The sequence below is a fragment of the Bufo bufo genome, chromosome 2 (assembly GCF_905171765.1).
Source record: "Bufo bufo chromosome 2, aBufBuf1.1, whole genome shotgun sequence".
Classification (NCBI taxonomy): domain Eukaryota; kingdom Metazoa; phylum Chordata; class Amphibia; order Anura; family Bufonidae; genus Bufo; species Bufo bufo.
The window spans coordinates 35,408,913-35,429,049 of record NC_053390.1 but is presented as its reverse complement, the minus strand read 5'-3'; the positions used below and the strand labels follow the sequence as shown (position 1 = coordinate 35,429,049).

Here is a 20,137-nt window from a genome sequence, read left to right as displayed (position 1 = left end):
CTCAGGAGATTACTGCATACAGATATATACAGCCACCACTAGAGGGAGCTCAGGAGATTACTGCATACATATATAGACAGCTACCACTAGAGGGAGCTCAGGAGCTTACTGCATACAGATATATACAGCCACCACTAGATGGCGCTCAGGAGATTACTGCATACATATATAGACAGCTACCACTAGAGGGAGCTCAGGAGCTTACTGCATACAGATATACACAGCCACCACTAGAGGGAGCTCAGGAGCTTAATGCATAAGGCTCCCTGTCACTCTCTGGTCTCTGGGGGAGGGGCAGTGTCCCATCACCATCTCAAATCTGTTATAATCTATGGCATTTCTCTTTATACTGGCTCTCATTCATTGCAGCTGTCATAAAGTGCACACACCCTGCTCCACTGTCTATACAGACACTAGACCAGTAGAGGTTGCTGGGAGATGTGAACTTAGTAGCCAGCAGAATTATAAAGACAGCTCTGGAAGGATCGGGCTAAGATTGCTACAAGATAAGTAAAGCAACATACCTGGAGTACTCTGAGCATTACATTAGATGTACAAATGGAAAGTCTAATTCGTAATTTAAAGGGCTGCTACATTTTTGGACAATCTCTTTTTGTTAGAAGGATCCTCTAATGAAAACCTGGTCACAGGGTGCTGTGCTGCTGGGATCACCAGCAATCATCTGTGAAGCAGCAAGTGTTCAGTTTTCCTGCAGCACCACCACAGGAGAAATGAAGTATTACACACAGTTCTCAGGGAAATCTATTTCATGCATAGAAGTGCCAGATGCTCCAGACACTCTTTTTAGCCATTCTCTCCACTGAATGATAGATGAGGTTCCTTAATAGGAGACCAACCTCAGAGTATTTTGCTACTTTTTTTAAATAAACCAGGCACCTATTTTTCGGGTTGTCCCATCGCTTACCACCAATTTCACATTTTTAGATTCAGATCTTCCCTCTCCTCCATGCACAGTAGTTTGCTAGGAAAAGCCATGACCAGCCACAGGAACTCCTCCATCCTGGCAGGTCCCAAGTGGTGGATCTCCCCTCTCTGACGACCATATGTCCTAATAGGGCTTGACCATCTTCATGAGACATCCCTTTAACATAACATGTTCTTTCTGCTTGCAGTAGACCAGATCCCTTCCAGCCATTGACTTCACCAGGCACTAAAGCCATGAGGAAAGAAGGACGTCTAACTGTGCTAAATCAAATCTTTTTGTGTAAGAAGAAGAGGGTGGACCAGAAAGCCCACCAGAAAGACAAACTCAGGTATAATGGAGAGGAGACCTCGGAGGTGGATGATATCATCACCACCTTTGACTGTATCCTGGACACAAACTGCAAAGATCCCCAAGACGATCACGTGAGCTTGGTCAACTGCAAAAAAAGGACGGTGGAGTCACAGAAGTATCTGCTGCCAGACAACAAGCAGAACTGCAAAGGTCTTCCACCCATAAGAACGCAGAGTCTCCCTCCTATCACTCTTGGAAACACTTTTTTAACAACTTCACAAATGACGACGGATATCCCCCAGAGTAACCCGTTCCATTTTGCACACAGATCTCAGAAGAGCAAGAGTGAGCATGACTTGTTCGACCACAGAAATAGTGGTCATGCTTTGCAAGACAATCCCTGGAATATAGCTGCTAACCAAATTCTCCCCCATAAGGCATGGACTTCACCTCAACCAGAGAAGTCCAAACATTGTGTACTGTCCAAAAAGTCCAATCATATTGATGGCCTCTGTCCTCCTCACCTTCCTCATATGGACAATGTACATTCAGGTAATGCAATCGATGACTGTAATACAGAACATTCTGACTAATATAGTCTCATATATTACACTGATCCTGAAAGGATATCATGCACATGGAAGTCATCTCTTGGTGGGTATTATGGGATCTGGTATCTAATGAGGTCTCATTACACTTAGGCCTCCTGCAAACAGCAGAGTTGTATGTAGGAAGCTAGGAACTGTGTTCTCCCACATGGGGCTCCATATGGCTCCATAATAATACGTTATTCTCTCATAGAGGCCATACTTCGTTATACCTGACAGGGGCGTAGCTAAAGGCTTATGGGCCCTATTGCAAGAGTTCAGCTTGCCCCCCCCCCCCCCCTTCACTCAGCTTTTCTGCTGCCCTAGGCAAAAATTTTAACCCCCCCTCCATGCCAAATTCTCAACCTAACCCCTTTCCTTAGGTCATCAATATCAGATTGGCAGGGTCCCCCAGCACCCCCGCCGATCAGCTGTTTGAAGAGAGGGCAGCGCTTATATGAGAGCTGCTTTCTCTGCTCTGTTCACCTGCTCGCCGTAGCATTTGCAGTGATGATTAGGTAAACAGAGCAGAGAAGGCAGCGCTCGTACGGAAAAAAAAAGCGGACAACCCCTTAAAAGACATACTTGGAAAACACTACATACAGCCCTACAGAACATACAGGAGAATACAGCCCCACATATGTACGTACCTCTTCCATCCAGTGACTTCTCTTCTCTGATGTAGATATTCTCTTTTCTCTTCTTCTCCTCTCAGACCAGACCACCATGGTGACTTTTTTTAGTCGCGCCTCATCTCTGCAGAGTTTAACAAACAGACATCTTACTTTCCTACTTTTCCATCATCCTCCTCACCTTCTCAACACCACATCCTGCCACCTCCAATATTGTGTCCGCTGTGCCCCCAATGTTATCCTGCAGAAACAGTCCCACTGAAAATACTGGTACCACACAGATAGTGCGTCAGTACAAAAACACCCCTTTATAGTGTGCACCAGTACAAAAAATACCCCTTTCAGATCAGACCCCCATATAAATCCCTAAATGAGACCCCCCATCTCAGACCAAACTCCCTTTAGACCTCTGTCAGACCCCAGTTTTAGACCTCAGATCAGACCCCCCCATTAGACCTCCATGTAAGACCCCGACCCAATATAAGACCTCAGATGAGACCCCATTAGACCTCCAGACCCCCAATCAGATGTCTATACCCCCATTAGACTTCTCCAGACCCGCAGTCAGACCTCCAGACCCCCATTAGACCTCTCCAGACCCCCAATCAGATGTCTATACCCCATTAGACCTCTCCAGACCCCCAGTCAGACCTCCAGACCCCCCATTAGACCTCTCCAGACCTCCAGTCAGACCTTTAGACCTATCCAGATCCCCAGTTAAACCTCCAGACCACCCAGTGAGATCACTCCAGACCCCCCCCCCCCAGTGAGACCACGCCAGACCCCCCAATGAGATCTCCAGAACCCCCATTAGACCTCTCCAGACCTCCAGACCCCCTGTGAGACATTTCCAGACCCCCAGTAGGACCACTTCAGACCCCCAGTAAGACCTCCAGACTCCCCATTAAACCTCTCCAGACCCCCAATAAGACCTCTATATCAGACCTCAGATCAGACTGTAAAACAATAAAATAACTTACCTCTCCTGTCTCCTGCTGCCACTCTCCCTGTCCTGGTTCTCTTCTCAGGGCCCGCGCTGCACAGTCACCTCACCTCCTGCAGTGTCAGGTCAGAGTGCCCTCTGTACGTCCTGACGCTGCAGGCAGCCAGGACACAGCAGCGCGGGACCTGAGAAGAGTAAGCAGGAGGAGGGGTAAGTACAGCGCTCACAGAGCTTCACCCCCGCCTCCTCCTCCTGCATACTAGTGAGCGCTTCCATTATGTAGGCGCTCACTAGTATTCCCTTTATAAGATGCACTGCATCTTATAAAAGGAAAAGTACAGTACAACTGGCAAGAGGGGCCCTCTGGGCCCCCCTGGCTTAGGGGCCGGTCGCAACTGCGACCGCTGCGACCCCTATAGCTACGCCACTGCCTGTGTACATACGAAGTCCAATTAACATGCCAATATTTCCGTTTCTGTTGCCATAAAAAAGCTACATGTGAAATTTGTGTGCCATTTATATGTGCCATGGAGGAGCTGTGGACTACGCACTGTTATGGGGGATCTGTGGATGACACACTATTATGGACGATCTGTGGATGACACTGTTATGGGGGCACTGCAGATATTACTGTTATGGGGGATCTGTGGATGACACACTTATGGGGGATCTGTGGATGACACACTGGTATGGGGGATCTGTGGATGACACACTTATGGGGGATCTGTGGATGACACACTGGTATGGGGGATCTGTGGATGACACACTGTTATGGAAGATCTGTGGATGACACTGTTATGGGGGATCTGTGGATGACACACTGGTATGGGGGATCTGTGAATGACACACATTTATGGAGGATCTGTGGATGACACACTGTTATGGGGATCTGTGGATGACACACTTTTATGGGGGATCTGTGGATGACACACTGTTACGGGGGATCTGTGGATGACACACTGTTATGGGGGATGTGTGGATGACACACTGTTATAGAGGATCTGTGGATGATCTGTGTGTGATCGCTAAGCTTGTGTGTGATCACTAGACCTGTGTGCGATTCACTGGCGGATCCAGGGGGGGCAATGGGGAAATTTCCCCCCCCCGAGCTGCTCAGAAGTGGGGGGGGGGGGGGGGGGGGCGGCGGTGGGGCACAGCGAGATGAACGCTTCTATTGTGGAAGCGTTCATCTCCATAGTCATCTGTATCGCCGTCCTCAGGACAGCGATACAGATGACTGTGCTGAGGCAGGTGAGGGAGAGGCGTGTCCCTTTCCCTTCCTCTGATAGGCTGCAGGCACTAGGCCGGCAGCCTCTCAGAGGCCGGCGCAGGTGGCTCGATGACGTAATCGCGCCGCCTGAGCCGTACAGCGCGGGACACAGGCCGAAGAGGCCTGCATCGCAACGCTGCCAAGGAGGTAAGTATAAGTGTTTTTTTTTTTTTGTGTACAATACTGGTTGCTACTGGCACATAATGGGGTCTCTGGCTACTGGCACATAATGGGGGTCTCTGGCTACTGGCACATAATGGGGGTCTCTGGCTACTGGCACATAATGGGGGGCTTTGGCTACTAGCACATAATGGGGGGCTCTGGCTACTGGCACATAATGGGGGTCTCTGGCTACTGGCACATAATGGGGGGCTCTGGCTACTGGCACATAATGAGGGGCTCTGGCTATTGGCACATAATGGGGGTCTCTGGCTACTGGCACATAATGGGGGGGCTCTCGTTACTGGCACATAATGGGGGGGCTCTCATTACTGGCACATAATGGGGGGGCTGTCATTACTGGCACATAATGGGGGGCTGTCATTACTGGCACATAATGGGGGGCTGTCATTACTGGCACATAATGGGGGGCTGTCATTACTGGCACATAATGGGGGCTGTCATTACTGGCACAAGGGGGGGCTGTCATTACTGGCACATGATGGGGGGCTGTTATTACTGGCACATTATTGGGGGCACTATAGGGGCATCTACTGAGGCCACAAAGAAGGGGTGTTTTATATGGGGGGCTCTGTACAGTATTATTTTTTTACTGGGACAAACTATGGTGGGTACTATGAGGAAGGGGGGAGAGGACTACTATGGGGTCATCTACGGGGGGCACTAAGAAGGGGTATTTTATACTTGCAAATTATGGGGGACACTGAGGGCATCTACTGGGGCATTTTATACTGGTACATTATGGGGGGCACTAGGAGGAAAGGGGGAGAGGAGCACTATGGAGGCAGTTACTGGGGGCACTATATAGGGGTATTTTATACTGGCACATTATGGGGGCACAGACTATGGGGACATTAGCTCAACTGGGGGCATTACAAGGGGGTATTTTTTGCACTGTCACATTATAAGGAGAATTATTTCTACTGGGGGGGCATTATGGTGGGCTTTATTACTCCCCCATGGTATGACCCCCTAGTAGCAGCACCAGCCTCTCTCTGCTCTGCTATCCCTCTGCCCCTTCTCCAAATCCTTATTAAGAAATCTTTCTCATTAGGATAAAACACATCAGCTCCGCCGAGCCCCCGGGCAAGTGTGGAAGTGGTGTCCGAGATCCCCAAGGGCCAAGCCAAGTAATTGTAAGTTTTCATGGGAAATGTTTGTTATACACATATAGCCTACACTGTGCCACACAATATACAGTATACCGCTACACTGTGCCACACAATATACAGTATACCGCTACACTGTGCCCCACAATATACAGTATACCTCTACACTGTGCCCCACAATATACAGTATACCTCTACACTGTGCCACACAATATACAGTATACCGCTACACTGTGTCACACAATATACAGTATACCTCTACACTGTGCCCCACAATATACAGTATACCTCTACACTGTGCCACACAATATACAGTATACCGCTACACTGTGCCATACAGTATACCGCTACACTGTGCCACACAATATACAGTATACCTCTACACTGTGCCACACAATATACAGTATACCTCTACAGTGTGTAGTCTGTTCTATAAGCACCATTGTTTTGTGGCGGCGGACAGAAAATAATCTGGAAGTGCCCCTCCCGAGACCAGGCTCTGGATCCGCCACTGGTGCGATTGCTAGGCCTGTGTGCGATTGCTAGGCCTGTGTATGATTACTAAGCCTGTGTGTAATTGCTAGGGCTGTGTTTGATTACTAAGCCTGTGTTTGATTACTAGGCCTGTGTGTGATTACTGGGACCTGGGGGCATGTTTCTTAAGTCCTTCTTTTGAGGGTGGCCTGAATGGCTACCCTAACTAGGCCAGTGTGCGATCATTAGGCCTGTGTGTGACTAGTAGGGCTGTGTGCACTCGCAGCCTGTGTGCGATTACTAGGCCTGTGTGTGATTACTAGGCCTGTGTGCGATTACTAGGCCTGTGTGCGATTACTCGGCCTGTGTGTGATTACCAGGCCTGTGTGCGATTACTAGGCCTGTGTGTGATTACCAGGCCTGTGTGTGATTACTAGGCCTGTGTGTGATTACCAGGCCTGTGTGTGATTACCAGGCCTGTGTGCGATTACCAGGCCTGCGTGTGATCACTAGCTATGTGTGCGATTGCTAGTTCTGTGTTTGCTCACTAGGCCTGTGTGTCTCTCCGGTCCACGTCGGACGCGCTCGTTATTCATGTTCTTCAGTGTTTGTTTTCCTGGTTAATATTTGATATTTCAGCTGCTGTTTGTCTCCATTTTCAGGTTATGATTCCGCACATCTCTCCCAGGAAAAGCCGAGAGTTAAAGAACCGCGTCTGACGCGGAATAGCTTGGCCCCTTTACCGGATCACTGTGTTAAGAGAAGTAAGTAGGACGGGAATAGACGAAGTCAGCCATGCCTCAGTATCCTCAGTAGGGTTGAGCGAATCGGCGTCGGATGAAACATCCGAAGTCGATTCGCATAAAACTTTATTCCAATACTTTACAGAGCAGGAGCTCCGATGAGCCGAAGTTATTACTTTGCGAAGTACTGTAAAAAAACATTTCCCGAAACAGTTCAATGGGGCTGAGCTGCAATACCAAGGACTGTCACTATACAATGTATGGTGCTGTCCATGGATGCCGGGACTTGGACCCCCACTGATGTCATAATGATGACCTATCCCGAAGATAATGATGAACTATCATTTCACAGATCACCCCTTTAATATATCTGGGTCAGAGCTCCATTTTTCATACACAGCAGGGAGGAATTACAGGACTGCAGTAATATAAATCTCTTCTTACTCTGCCCCATAATGAAATGAATGGAAGGAATGAAGCTTATAACCAGCTTGAACAGATCACTGTTTCATGCTAGATTAGTAGCCTTCAAAATATGAAGGTGAAGATCCGAAGAGATACCGCAAATGAGTGGTGGTACGATTTAAAAGGGTTGTGTCCCTCTATAGCTACAGTACACTCCAAGCAATCGGTTAGGGCTGTACGGGTATAAAGGTGAGTGACAGGTTGACCAGAAAACGTAGCTACATAGCTCTAATAGGGCTGACCGTACTTACAAATTCTCATCCCGTAGTAAACACAGCAGCTCTGGAGCACTAAACGCTGCTCTAACAAGTCAAGTATTGATAAGAGGAACTTTACTTTCCTCCTATTCACCATCAATCAGATTTATGTCCGAATTATTTAAATCAGGGATGCCCAACCTGCGGCCCTCCAGCTGTTGCAAAACTCAGACTCCCAGCATGCTTGGACAGCCTACAGCTATTAGGGCATGCTAGGAGTTGTAGTTTTGCAACGGCTGGAGGGCCGCAGGTTGAGCATCCCTGATAATAAATAGATGCAGTAAAAATTAGGAACAGATATGAAACCCTCACGTATTTTCCCTTTATCGCTCCAGTATCGGAGAAGTGATATTTTACAAGGTTAGCGCATTATCAGCCGGAAAACTTAGAACAAATAGTTTGAGTTTTATAAAACTTTTTCTACCGAGAGTAAAACAAACACAATGAAGGTGATTCTCAGGGTGAGAGAAATCAACATCAAGAGCAGAGCAGATAATGGAGGAGCTGTGCATGGCGGGCTCAGGAAATCCTGTCTCCTCAGACGGTAACACGCTGCAACGGTATCTGCTGAAAGGAAACAAAATAACTTTCTTTTCATTATTTATAAGTTAAATGTTGCAACCAGGGAAAAAACTGGAGGGGGGGTCCTCCTTAATAGCCAGTGCTGACTGCACCATCTGCCTTGCACCTCTCGGCGGGTGGTTAGTTACTCAGCGCGCCTGGGATACAGAATTATTTAGTCAGCACTGGCCACGCTGATCAGTGTCAATATAGCAGGAGGGAAGAGCAAATACGTATGCATAATAAAGATGTTAATTTCTAAAAACATATAAGAGACAGGAGGGAGGGAAAAAGAATTAACCCCAGCCATCTTTCCAGTGAGCGCTGCGTTGTACTGTCATTTAGAAAGTGCTGTTCAGGGAAATTTCAGGGCACGTTTTCTCACATAAATTTTCAAGTTCATCAAAATACGGCCTCATGCACACGACCGTGTCTTTTTTTGCGGTCCGCAAACCGCGGATCCATAAAAAACGGAAGCCACCCGTGTGCCTTCCGCAATTTGCGGAACAGAACGGGAGGCCCATTGTAGAAATGCCTATTCTTCTACGCACAATGGACAAGAATAGGACATGCTATATTTTTTTTGCGGGGCCACGGAACAGTGCAACGGATGCGGACAGCACACGGAGTGCTATCCGCATCTTTTGAGGCCCCATCGAAGTGAATGGGTCCGCACCCGAGCCGCAAAAAATGCTGCTCGGATGCAGACCCGAAAAACGGTCGTATGTATGAGGCCTAAAGTGCATTTGACAAATATTCCCTTTCACTGTCCCTAAACATTAGAAGAAAATGAAAATAAATGTCAGTTACACTTTCAAAAATAAGCAATAACTAAAAACAATAAAGCAAGTCCTTACATATAATAGGAACAGGTGCTGGAAGCTGGAAGTTGCTTTTTATGATGAGGACAGGGACTTCTTCAGGGTCCTGTATAATACACAGTGTACCAGAAAAATAAAATGGAGCTGCCTTCACCTGGTGTTCAAAGGAGTAGCTCATCCTGGCATAGACATAGGGCAGTACAGGAGATGTAGTACCGCACTGTACTGTAAAGAGGAGCTACAAGACAAACAATACATGTGTGTTACCAAAGACATGGCCATGTTAATTGCTTGGATCTGAGTCTGAAACATTGTATGTTGAGTGTCGATTCAACTTATGATGGCCCAGGAAAGACCATTGTATGTTGAAAATATTGCATCCTAAGGCCATTGTAACTTGAGGGATCATTGTATACAGTCACCACTAATGGGAGCATAGAAGCATACTGCATACAGATATATGCAGCCACCACTAGAGGGAGCTCAGGAGATTACTGCATACAGATATATACAGCCACCACTAGAGGGAGCTCAGGAGCTTACTGCATACAGATATATGCAGCCACCACTAGAGGGAGTTCAGGAGATTACTGCATACAGATATATACAGCCACCACTAGAGGGAGCTCAGGAGATTACTGCATACAGATATATACAGCCACCACTAGAGGGAGCTCAGGAGGTTAATGCATACAGATATATACAGCCACTACCAGAGGGAGCTCAGGAGATTACTGCATACAGATATATACAGTCACTAATAGGGGGAGTTTAGGAGATTACTAAATACAGATATATACAGCCACCACTAGAGGGAACTCAGGAGACTACTGCATACAGATATATACAGCCACCACTAGAGGGAGCTCAGGAGATTACTGCATACAGATATATACAGCCAATACCAGAGGGAGTTTAGGAGATGACTGCATACAGATATATACAGCCACCACTAGAGGGAGCTCAGGAGATTACTGTATACAGATATATATACAGCCACCACTAGAGGGAGCTCAGGAGATTACTGCATACAGGTATATACAGCCACTACGAGAGGGAGCTCTAGAGATTCCTACATACAGATATATACAGCCACCACTAGAGGGAACTCAGGAGACTACTGCATACAGATATATACAGCCACCACTAGAGGGATCTCAGAAGATTACTGCATACAGATATATACAGCCACCACTAGAGGGAGCTCAGGAGATTACTGCATACAGGTATATACAGCCACTACGAGAGGGAGCTCTAGAGATTCCTACATACAGGTATATACAGCCAACACTAGAGGGAGCTCAGGAGGTTACTGCATACAGATATATACAGTCACCACGAGAGGGAGCTCAGGAGATTACTGCATACAGATATATACAGTCGCCACTAGAGGGAGCTCAAGAGATTACAGACTATAGATATATAGGTTTATTCAAAGGATAGTATACCATGTCTAACTCACCCTATAGGACCCTGGTACTAATGTCAGGACTGAGACAACCTGTTCCTCCAAAAGGAAGGACGAACAGGAGTCTCCCTCAGGCCTTAATACTAATAACAGGGAAATGCAACACACAAAATAACCCAAACAAAATACAAAAGGGAAAGAAAACACTTAACTTTTAGTGGCTATGGCAGCACCAGGAACTCAGTTGAGATCCACACACCAGCTATCCACAACTCAAACAGAAGCTAGGAACCGCATAGAATGGTGGGAGAAACAACAATAAATAGAAAAGGTTAAATGACAATAATAGCCACATCGGGGGAAAGAAGGTCTGGCAAGCACCAGAAACAACACAGACGTCATTTGATCCAAACAGAAAACATTGCAGATCAAACCACGTGTTGCCAGTCTCACCGATCTCCTTCCACCTGTCGCGGGAACGTCCGTGACAGATGCTAATATTCTCGATGGTCTTGCACCTGGGAATTCTGCTGTTTTCTTCCAGTCCACTATGGCTTAGGCCGATGAGATCTGATTTGCTCCTTGGTTTGTAACTTGAAGCATTGAGCTTTTTTTAATATTCCACCTGAGCAGATCTAATAAAGAAATGCAAAAACAGCTAAATCAACAAAATCCTCGAAGCGGCTTCTAACCCTAGGTGACCACTTCCTACACATTCCTCCAATGCAGTCACGAATATGTGCAACATTTCTGTTGTATTGATCCCATCAACGTCAAATCTTAATTATAAAGTTAAAGGGTTTCTCTGGTGGGAAATAAATATAAAAAAGGGGTAGAATGACTTCAAAAGTAAAAAAAAAACAAAAAACACTAGTTCGGCATCTCGATGCTCGGCACATGGTGTTACTCGGCCGAGTACCACATGTGCCCGAGCGCAATGCTCAAGTCTCCTCCCCGCACGTTTCTTGGCTGCTATATGCCAATAAACGTGCAGGGAGGTACTGGCACGCACTGTAATGCCATAGTCATGTTGGCTACTGGCATCACAGTGATTGGCTGGCAGGAACGTGTCATCGGGTGCTATAAAGCACCCGATGACACGTGTTCGGCTCAGTCTTAGTCAGGGAGAGCTGAGCATAGGAAAGGAAAGACAGTGTAGGGAGTGTTATTGGAAGATTTTTATTACAAAAACTTTTCAGAGACCCAAAAGTCCTTTTAAGGACTATTGTGTGTGACAGCAGCAAAATATGCTTGTAGCGCAACCTGCGCTAAATTGCTCAGTCTTAGGGAGAGCTGTGCATAGGAAAGGACAGAGTATAGGGAGTGTTATTGGAAGATTTTTATTAGAAAATCTTTTCAGAGACCCAAAAGTCTTTTTAAGGACTATTGTATGCGACAGCAGGAATATATATTTTTAGCACATCCTGTGCTAAATAGCGTCTAATAGGCCGCTGCGGACAGTTAAATTATCCGCGCCACATCTCTTGTGTAAAGTGTGCGCATTCCTAAAATATCAGTGACATTCAGTGTACTTTTTCCGTAGACGGTGTCTGCTGCGGACAGTTAAATTATCCGTGCCACATCTCCTGTGTAAAGTGTGCGCATCCAAAAAATATCTGACATCCAGTGTACTTTTTCAATAGACGGTGTCTGCTGCGGACAGTGAGATTAGCTGCTCCACATCTCCAGTGTAACGTGTGCGCATCCAAAAAATATCTGTGACATCCAGTGTACTTTTTCAATAGACGGTGTCTGCTGCGGACAGTGATATTACCAGTGCCACATCTCCAGTGTAACGTGTGCGCTTAAAATTTTTATCTGTGACATACAGTGTACTTTTTACGTAGACGCTTTGGACAGTGACATTACCGGTGGTACCTCTCCTGTATAACGTTTCCTCATCCCAAATACCTGTGACCTTCACTGTAATTTTTTATTAGCCGCTGGGGACAGCATTGACATTATCTGCGGTATATCTCCTGTGTAACGTTTCCACATCCCAAATACCTTTTTTAATTTTTTTGCGCATACACTTCCAAATCCGACGCTACTGTACGTGTGACATACTTTAAAGCATATATCAAATTTAAAATGAAGAAGGCGAGCAGTAAGGGACGGGGAAGTGGCCGTGGTGCACGCAGAGGCCGTGGCCCTCGGTGCGTTGAAACTGCTTGGTGCCAGAGCACAAGTAAAACAGTCGTCTACGATACCTAGCTTCATGTCTCAGTTTGCAGGGCGGCGCAGGACACCATTCTTGAAGTCAGACCAGTGCGACCAGGTGGTCGGTTGGATTACAGCAGATAATGCTTCCAGTCGGTTAAGCACCACCCTCTCTTCCACCAAGTCCAGTCTTGATACTCCTTCCTCCCACCATGGAGAGTCTGGCCAAACAAGTGATCACCCACTCGGATATTCCGATGACCTCTTTTCCTCGACATTCCTTGATTTGGCCCTCTTGCCAAGCAATCTTGAAGAGGGACAGATCTTGTGCCCTGATTCCCAAACTCTTGAGCATCCACAGTCACAAGAAGATGACGGTGGGGAATGGCAATTACTGTTTAATGAGGTGGATGATGATGATGAGAAAAGGGTTACAGCCAGCTCACCTTCCGATCCTGTGTAACGGTGCACGGGGCGGACTCAAGCCAGTCCAGCGGTAAGTAGACAAAGTGGAAAAATGCTCCGGCACCAAAGGACGTTTTGTGCAAAAATCCTGGTCTTTATTAAATTCTTCACCAAAATGCAGGTACAGACAGCAACAGTGACACAGGAACCCACTGCTCCCCACGATCTACGCGTTTCGAACGGTGTCGTTCTTACTCATGATCTGAGGTGTCTGGCGTGCACCCGGCTGAAATAAGGCCCAACCTCGAGACATCCGCCCATAAGGAGGAGTCTCAGAAAACCAGGGTGAGTCAAAAATCAGCCCGGTGGACGCGAGACACCTGTGCAAACAAGTTCACCCGTGGCATAAAACATTTCCATACCTGAAGTGCTACAACATATAATACTATATATAATATTTTGGAGTAGATCAATTACATTTTGCTATTTTTTATTTATTTATTGTATTATATTATATATAGTATTATATGTTGTAGCACTTCAGGTATGGAAATGTTTTATGCCAGCAATTACTGTCTCAAGAAGTTGAGGAAGAGGATGAGACACAGTTGTCAATCACTGAGGTAGTGGTTAGGTCAACAAGTCAGGAGGATGAGCACAGTGAGGAAGTGAAAGAGGAGGTGGTGGACGATGAAGTCACTGACCCAACCTGGGAAGGTGGAAAGTCGAGCAAGGACAGCAGTACAGAGGGGGAGGGATCTGCAGCACCGCAACAGGCTGGAAGAGGCAGTGGGCTGGCAAAAGGGAGAAGGCGGGCCACACCAAACAGGCCCGCAACTGTTCCACGGAGCACCCCCTTGTGGAAATATCCCTTGCCAAGGGGTAGGTGTTCCACAGTATGGCGCTTTTTTGAGGAAAGTGCAGACGACAAAATAATTGTAATTTGCAACCTGTGCCATGCGAAAATGAGCAGGGACATGAACACTAGCAACCTCACCACCACCAGCATGATCCGCCACATGGCATCAAAGCACCGTAATAGGTGGGCCGAATGCCTGGGTCCACAATCTGTGTCTGCGGGTCACACCACTGCCTCCTCTTCCCCTGTGTTACGTGCTGGCCAATCCCCTGTCCGAGACGCAGGCCCGGATGCCTCCTGCCCTGCACATGGACCTTCGCATGCACCATCAGCAACCACATCCATTCCGTGTCCCAGCGCAGCGTGCAAATGTCCCTACCCCAGGAATTTGAACGCAAGTGCAAATACCCAGTCACCCACCTACAGGCCATAGCACTAAATGCGCAGCTTTCCAAATTACTGGCCCTGGAAATGTTGCCATTTAGGCTTGTGGACACTGAGGCTGTCACAGTGTCCACAAGGTGCTGGGATGTCACAGGTGCTACCGACGCCAAGGATTGCGGTCCCTATGTTGATCAGGGTTTCCGCCAGCACCTACGTTAGTGGCTCCAACCACCACTTTTCCTCCTCCACTTCCACCTCCGAATTATCCACATGCAGCACCAGTCAGTCATCAGTCGGTAGCTGGAAGCAGTGTAGCACTGCAGTGGGGAAGCAGCAACAGGCCGTGCTGAAGCTGATATGCTTAGGGGACAAACAGCATACCGCCGCAGAGCTGTGGCAGGGGATAAGAGACCAGACTGAGATTTGGGTCTCGCCACTCAACCTAGAACCAGGCATGGTTGTGTCTGATAATGGCCGGAGCTTGGTTGCGGCTTTGGAGCTTGGCAAGCTCACACACATCCCATGCCTAGCCCACGTCTTAAACTTAGTGGCTCAGCGGTTTCTCAAAACCTACCCTAATTTGCCTGAGCTACTTGTGAAGGTGTGCCGCATGTGTGCACATTTCTGCAAGTCATCGACATGTCTGTCAACGCTGAAGCAGCACTTGAAATGGGGGAAGACTCTACACAGGGTAATAGCCAGACCACCCTCAGTTCGTCTTCTCAGCACGAATTGGACGATGAAGAGGAGGAGGAGGAGCATGAGACTGTTTCCTCCGCTACAGAGGGTAGTACCCATGGAAGTTTAATTCCATCTGTTCAGCGTAGGTGGGCAGAAGAGGAGGAAGAGGATGAGGAGATTGAGAGTGATCCTCCTGATGAGGACAGCGAAGTCTTGTCTGTTGGGACTCTGGCATACATGGCTGACTTCGGGTTAGGCTGCCTTTCCCGCGACCCGTGCGTTATACGCATTTTAGACAATACGGATTACTGGGTGTTCACCCTTCTCGACTCCCGCTACAAAGAGAACTTTACATCTCTCATTCCTCAGGTGGAGAGGACGAGCAAAACGGTGCAATATCAGAAGGTACTTGTTGAAAAATTGCTCCAAAAATTTCCATCTGACAACGCTGGCGGCAGAGTACGTAGTTCCTTGGCCAACCGAGGAGGGGAGACAAAGGGAACACACAGCAGTTCAAGCAGAGGCAGGGCAACACTCTCCAAAGCCTGGGACAGTTTCATGACACCCCGCCAGCAGCCTCACCCTGATGCGCGGCCTAGTGTCACAAGGAGGGAAAAATTTTGGAAGATGGTGAAGGAGTACATAGCAGACCGTGTCAGCATTCTCAGTGATCCCTCAGAGCCTCACAACTACTGGGTGTCCAAGCTGGACACATGGCACAAACTGGCGCTCCATGCCTTGGAGGTGCTGGCCTGCCCTGCCGCCAGCGTTTTGTCTGAGCGGGTATTTAGTGCTGCTGGTGGCATTATAACAGATAAGCGTATCCGCCTGTCAACTGAAAATGCTGACAGGTTGACTTTTATAAAAATGAACAAGGCCTGGATTGACTATGACTTCTCGACCCCACCAGAGGAGAGCTGAGCTGATGATGAACATAAAGGCACTTTAAATGTGTTGTTTATAATGTACTGAATACACTGTATTCCCATGCACCCCTTCCACCACAAACAAGGGTATATGGTTGAATCTTCCTTTTCTTATCCTCCTTCTCCTCTTCCATCATATCAACATACTTATTTGTCGCATATAATGTTTTACAGGGTCAGCTTAGCTGCAGGCCCTCATATATACTTTTTTAGAGGGTCAGCTCATCAGCAGGCCCTCACCTACAATGTTTTACAGGGTCAGCTCACCAGCAGGCCTTCACCTACAATCTTTTACAGGGTCAGCTCACCTGAAGGCCCTCGCATATAATTTTTTAGAGGGTCAGCTCACCAGCAGGCCCTCACCTACAATGTTTTACAGGGTCAGCTCACCAGCAGACCTGCGCATATAATTTTTTAGAGAGTCAGCTCACCAGCAGGCCCGCACCTAAAATCTTTTACAGGGTCAGCTCACCAGCAGGCCCTTGCATATAATTTTTTTAGAGGGTCAGCTCACCAGCAGGCCTTCACCTACAATCTTTTACAGGGTCAGCTCACCTGAATGCCCTTGCATATAATTTTTTAGAGAGTCAGCTCACCAGCAGGCCCGCACCTAAAATCTTTTACAGGGTCAGCTCACCAGCAGGCCCTTGCATATAATTTTTTTAGAGGGTCAGCTCCCCAGCAGGCCCTCACCTACAATCTTTTACAGGGTCAGCTCACCAGCAGGCCCGCACCTAAAATCTTTTACAGGGTCAGCTCACCAGCAGGCCCTCTCATATAATGTTTTACAGTGTCAGCCCAGCTGCAGGCCCTCGCATATAATTTTTTACAGGGTCAGCTCACCAGCAGACCTTCGCCTACAATCTTTTACAGGGTCAGCTCACCTGAAGGCCCTCGCATATAATTTTTTAGAGGGTCAGCTCACCAGCAGGCCCTCACCTACAATGTTTTGCAGGGTCAGCTCACCAGCAGGCCCTCACATATAATTTTTTAGAGGGTCAGCTCTCCAGCAGACCAGCACCTAAAATCTTTTACAGGTTCAGCTCACCTGCAGGCCCGCACCTAAAATCTTTTACAGGGTCAGCTCACCTTCAGGCCCTCACCTAATTATACCTAATAGGTAATTTGTGCGCATGCTGCCTTGCTTGGATGTGGTAGCCGTAGATGTTTCTCAGGCTCCCTCTCCCGAATCGAACCATGATTCCCCCGATACCCATGGTCTACATGGTTTGCTCTGAAAATAACATCGAAAGTTGATAGGGCAGACATCCGAATAGATCGTCGCCGTCACGGGGACGTGCGAACGGCCCCAGGTTATCTAGAGTCACCAAAGCGGCAGCAGGCCCTCTCCCATTATATTTTAGATGGTCAGATCAGCAGGCCCTTGCTCCAAATGCTTTTGAGGGTCACCAGCAGGCCATCAATCATAATTTTTCAAGGCTGTGTATGATGCCCTCCTTTATGTGTAAGAAAGTGTGTATTGGAGTGCCGGTTCCTTGTAATTTTTGGCTGCCCTTTCACTTAGTGCATAGGCTTTATGAGTGTAGGAGTCCCACTACCTGAACAATTCTACCACAATGTGAATGAGGCCCTCTTTTATGTGATATACAGGTTGTATCGGAGTGCCTCTTCCTTGTAATTTTTGGCAGCACTTGCACTTTATATACAGTTAATATACAGGAAAGAATGTTTCCTAACAATTTTTCCTCTAAAATCTATTTTATCTTCGGTTTGATGCGTATTATTGTCAGTCTGTAAAAGTGGCGTAGTACTCGGACAACATCATTCACTGCAGCGACCTGGGAGTCCAAGATGCATCCAGACATCCTCCCCATGGTGTTCCCGAGTGGTGTTCCCATCAATTTCTGACCTTTTCCTATGAACCAGACACCCTTCCCTCTTCAGAGCAGGGGGTGCCTGGTTTAATGCTCGGGTTCTCCTATTGACTTCCATTATACTCGGGTGCTTGATCAACACTACAAAACACCTTACCAATCCCGTCTTGTATTTCTGACTGTCTCTGCTCCCGTCTCCTTCTCGACACACAGAAAGTGACTACTTAACCAATCACTGGCCACAGCCGCCACACCTTCAGCTAGTGATTGGCTGAGCAGTCAATTCCTGTTTGTCAAGAGGGACCAGAATGTAAAGACCAGTAAGGATTGGGAAGCATTGGAACGGTTCAGAACAGTAATGACAAGGATTGGTGAGGCGAGTGTCACTACTTCTGACCCTTTAAAAAAAAAAAAAACATTCCCAGATGAACAACCAAGAGAATTCACCAAAGTTTGATTGTAACTAATGTAACTTTATTTCTTTCTTTCTTCTCCTCCAGTCCAGCTGCCAACTGGTCCAGTCTGTCAGGGCGTGAAGAAGTCAATGTCTTTGCCTTCAAACTCGTTACGAACTGGAAACAGCTTATCTCCATTAATCATTTCCAAACCCCAGAGTCACTCTTTGTATTCCTTCCTCCCCGTCCTGAGACGAGAACCCCTGAGGACGACGCGTGTTCTCCCAGCCATCCCAAGTCAGAGGGGGCAGAGCACAACAGAAGGCCTTAAGTCCTCCCCGAATAAGTCTGACACCAGCGACTAGCCCCCCCCCCCATCCATGCGTACCATGTCTGCCACCCTGTAGTCGGATTTGTGAGATAAGCGTTGTGTGAGTCATTTGTAACCTGGATGAGAACGGACATGACTTTGGGTTTTTTTGCTATTTTTTTAAAGGATCATTTTCTACGTTGTCTCTTTTGTGATCTTCCATGAGAAATTGTTGGAGAGATTTTCAAGAAATCTTTACGTTCTGTATGTTCTTCACTGTTACCGTTTTCTATCCGATATTTGCTCTAAAAATGTTAAATAAAATGGAAATATGCAAAGAAGATTTTCCTTCTGTTCCTAATATTTGCCTTATTCCTTTTTGATTTTTGCATTGGGACTAAGGGACGGAGTTTCACTTGCCTGGGCTCCTCTGCAGACAGGGCTTTGGGGGGTCGGGGGGGGGGGGGGTGTTTTCTGCTACAGCAAGCTGCCTCTCAGGACTAGGGGTAAAACAACCACTGTATTGGCTGTTACAGGTACCATGGTGGTAGGGGGGCCATTGTGGCCCAGGTCTCATTCCCCGGCCTGTGCTCTCCACTACAGGAGTGATGCACTGACATCATGGTGCCTGCTGGGCTGAGTAAAAAAGGGCATGGGATGAGGATCATTCCCCAGCCTGTCCTCGGCCTGTGTGCTCTCAGCTCACCGAGACATCACTGCTTCATTACTGCCGGGGAGAGCAGGGTGTGCTTTGTTCATCAGGGGAATGGGGCTAGGTGAGTATTACTGTTTTTGATATTATTAACACCACATGAGCTTCACTAATGTGAGGGGGGCACTAAGTGGGTATATCTACTGTGTATGGGAGCTTCAAGGGTGCAGCCCAACTGTGCAGAAGAACTAACTACTGCAAGGGGGCTTAAAGGGGTTATCCAAAAATGCTTGGCCACCTCATACAGGTTATACTTACTCTGCCGGCTGGCGCTGCATCTCCCCGTCGTGTGGATCAAAACATCCGGCGACGGGGGAAGGGGTATAGCCAATAGCAGGCTGCTACGGAGACGAGCCTCCCTAGTGGCACCCAGATATTTTGATTCACGCGACGGGGAGATGCAGCGGCGGCCATCAGGAGCAACTCGGGTGCTGGGAAACAGGGTAAGTATAACCTGTATGAGGTAACCGGGCATTTTGGGGGCATCACAGGGATTGGATAACCCCTAAGGGGTCATAACTACTGTGAAGGGGGCAATAAGGGGGCATATCTACTGTGTGTGGGGGCATTAAGGGGGAAGCCCAACTGTAAGGACACTAAAGGGGCATAACTACTGCTTGGGGACACTAAAGGGGCATTCTACTGTGTGGGGGCACTAAGGGGACATAACTACTGAGCAAGTGGGGGGGATGGTGTGCATGGGCAATCTTGACTAGCTCTGCGGGGGTGGGTTTGCATAAGTTGCACAGGGGGCATTCAAAAATTTGCTATGGGGCCCATCCT

General features: G+C 47.6%; 1 protein-coding gene across 4 annotated transcripts in view; it reads left to right on the top strand.

Annotated features, from left to right (window-relative positions):
- ANKRD55 (ankyrin repeat domain 55) overlaps window positions 1-18,961 on the top strand; it is a 63,560-nt gene extending 44,599 nt beyond the window's left edge. For 3 of the 4 annotated variants that reach the window (XM_040420915.1, XM_040420913.1, XM_040420916.1), the window contains 3 exons: window positions 1,134-1,789; window positions 7,095-7,196; window positions 18,438-18,961. In XM_040420915.1, coding sequence (XP_040276849.1) covers window positions 1,134-1,789; window positions 7,095-7,196; window positions 18,438-18,697 — 1,018 coding nt within the window. In that variant the 3' untranslated portion in view covers window positions 18,698-18,961. The remainder of the gene's footprint in view (window positions 1-1,133; window positions 1,790-7,094; window positions 7,197-18,437) is intronic. The other variant, XM_040420917.1, reaches the window with a different exon arrangement.
- The last annotated feature ends 1,176 nt before the right edge of the window (window positions 18,962-20,137 follow it).